At 44.4% G+C, this 3,103-nt stretch overlaps 1 protein-coding gene across 1 annotated transcript in view; it reads left to right on the forward strand.

Annotated features, from left to right (window-relative positions):
• Positions 1-3,103, forward strand: part of FSTL1 (follistatin-like 1) — a 63,451-nt gene that overhangs the window by 2,409 nt on the left and 57,939 nt on the right. Inside the window, exon 2 of the mRNA XM_008579861.1 lies at positions 3-56. Within this exon, the coding sequence (XP_008578083.1) occupies positions 3-56 (54 nt within the window). The remainder of the gene's footprint in view (positions 1-2; positions 57-3,103) is intronic.

Raw genomic sequence — 3,103 nt, forward strand, 5'->3', positions numbered from 1 at the left:
TGTGGAAACGCTGGCTGGCGCTCGCGCTGGTGGCCGTCGCCTGGGTCCACGGCGAGGTAGGACGGGGGCTGGGGAGCTCCGAGCTCGGGCCCGGGGCCACTCGGTCTGCGCGCCGGGCGGGCCGGGCGTGCGTCCTGGGGATGCTCGGCCCGGGTGGGAAGGGAGTTTCCGTACTTGGGGAGGGGCGGAGCTGAGGGACTCTCCGAGCAGAAAGGCGACTTCACAAACTCAAATCCCCAAATCCGAAGAAGTAGTTTGGGGCGTAAGCGAGAGCCCCACCGCGGCTAATATGGAGGGAGAGTGGGGAGGGAAGAGGACTCGCTGGGCCGATTGGGACGGAGGCGGCGACAAGAGCCGCAGCCGAGTTCAGAAAGGAGCCTGAGTTCTGTCCTTCACTTTGGAGGAAATTGAGAAGAGTTGGGGACTTTTCCCTTCCAAGTCTGTCTTCGGGGGCAGGGGGAGGGAGAGGAGGGAATCTCAAGGGATTCTTCTTTTGGGGCAAAATAAAATTTACTTTCTTTTTTATAAAGTGAAATTGTGTTTCCCTGAAATTAAATTTTTTCTTTGTAAAGTGCCCTCGGGCTTTGTGCTATGATCTGGGCCAAATAACGGCCTTTTACAATCTCAGCTTCCCCCTAAACTAACGCAGCGCCTGTGTGAGATCCATTACTCTGCTCTTTGGGGCTCCGCGTTTCCAGTTAGAGCAGTTCAGCGCTTATTTTGTAATGTTTTCTTTTCAACTCCGCTGACCTCCCTGAGACACTACAAACAAACCAACAAACCCTTCGCTCTCAAGCCCCTCCATTAACTCAAAGGTTTATGGACAGAAAATAAACAATTCTAAATTCCCTGGGCTCTAGTCTCCAGAAAAGTGAGGTCAGAAACTAAACATTTGATAATTATGGCAGGAAATGTGGAAGGAATTAGAAAGCATGAGGGAGAAGAAATGGAATGCACATTACAAAAGAAATAGCTCCCTGGTGGGTGGTTTATACTCCGTCTTTGAATTTTTTTTTTTTNTTTTTTTTTTTTCATGTTACAGTTTAGCCCCACCCTAAGCATCACAATTTGACTCTGCCCCCCAAATCATAAATGCATACAAGGTCTTCACGATTTTTTTAGATACACACATTATATTATGAAACTTTCATTTAAGTCACTACTACATTGTTGGTTGAAGTGGAAACACAAGCTGTTTTTATTCCTGATGAAATGAAAATAGCTGGTATTTATTAGATATCTATTACGTGTTATAATAAATTTCCATTTTAGTGATAGAGAAACCGAGTCAGGGAAGGCTACATATCTTATCTGAGGCACTCAGCTATTAAATGCTAGGGGCGGGATTTGAACCACAGCAGTGTTGGCTCCAGACCCCAGGCTGGTAATCGCTGGCCTGGGCCACTTCCAAGCACAAAGACATTTACCAGGTACTTTTGTGTGCCGGACATTGGGCTGTGTGCATTCCCTGCATCATTTCTTTTAAAGCTCCCCAAACCCTGTAAGGTAGGTTTTGTTATCTCCATTTTACAGAGCAGGAAACAGGTTTAAGGAGATTAGGTAACTTGGCTAAGGTCATACAACTAGTTAGTTCTGAAGAAGGATCTGAACCCAGCTCCCTCTACCTTTGGAGCCCACCTTGAATTCCAGGTCTGCTTCTCATCCATTTTGTTTTCCAGCATTTGAATTTGAGGGAGTATCCCCCTTCACTGGCTGGTTTAGCTCTGGTTAAGGAACACTCCTCTTTCAGTCCCTGCTGTGGCTCTCAAAAGACAGCTGCAGTCCCATGATGGATGGGGTGAATCCCTGGTTGGTTTTACAGCAGGTTTAAAAACTGCCAGCTCCTTTGTGAAATGGCCGTGTGAATTGGAATGCAAATATGAGTTGTGAGGAGGCTGTTAGTTCACTCACCCCCAGGCTGTGTGGCCCAAGGTCTGGGGTCCGTTCTAGGCAGCCTGCAATACACACCCTTCTCCCTACCCCCCTGCGTTGCGGGGTGAAGCTTAGCCCTGATAGGAAGTTCCCCCAGCAGCAATTTCATGCTGGAGGTAGAAGAGTATCCAGTACTCTCCCAGAATTCCCAGGCAAAATCTATAGGGGAAAGGGCAAAATGGAGAAGTACTGAGGCATGAAAACTGAGGGAGTTGGTGCAGAAAGGAGGCTGTGAACTCACCGTGTGTGAAAATGATTACGATGAAAAGAGTGAGGGGTAGGTATGAGCTAGGTCACGTTTCATGACTCGAGGTTATTAAGTATTATTATCTTTTAATAAACCCAAGCTCTTGGTGTCTGTCCCAAGTAGCATTTGGCAAGTTTCTAATCCATGTGTTCATAATATACCTTTATTAATGAAAAGGTAAAGTAACCCTCTCCATAGGAAATTTGTGATTTGGGTATTATTTTAAGCATTTTATCTTGTAGTTAATGGTGCTTGCAGCAGAAATGTTTTTCCTTGTTAACTATGAGGACATTGAGCAAACAGTCAAATAATGATATTTATAGTCTTCGTTGATATGAATCCATGTTAGTAAACTTTAGATTAGCTAAAGTTATGCAAATATTGCTGGACTTTTTAAATACAAAATTTAGAAAATAAAGTGAGGTTTTCTGGTGCTTTTTGCTTTGAAATGAATAGAAAGATTTAACTCAGCATTTTTTAAATAATGTGATTGCCTTACAAGTCATGTTGATATGAGAAGAAGCCAAAGCCTTTGTAGTAAACCTTAAGAATCAGAGGTGTTCCAAGCTTGGGAATAAATGTTTGTCATCATTATTAATGCCAGTCTATGTAAATCCCATTTGGTTAGGTTCAAGGAACTGTTAACAAATCTCATTAAGAAATGTGTTATATTGTTTTTGAATGTTTTTCATGGTCTCTGACATACTTTGTCACCTTGGCATTGCTTTTTTGCTTGTTTCCTTTTTTACCCACTCATTCTCTTACTACTCTATCACCAATGTATTCCTCCAGCCAGCTTGCACCTCTGCCCCATCCACCTGAGCACACACCCATGCACTCCTTAGAGCCTGCTTGAAAGAGGGTGTTGGGGGTTTGGCACATGTCTCTAGATATGCATATATTGACATCAGGATGGGACTAGGC

This window comes from Galeopterus variegatus, unplaced genomic scaffold (genome assembly GCF_000696425.1).
Source record: "Galeopterus variegatus unplaced genomic scaffold, G_variegatus-3.0.2 Scaffold1968, whole genome shotgun sequence".
In the NCBI taxonomy this organism is placed as follows: Eukaryota; Metazoa; Chordata; class Mammalia; order Dermoptera; family Cynocephalidae; genus Galeopterus; species Galeopterus variegatus.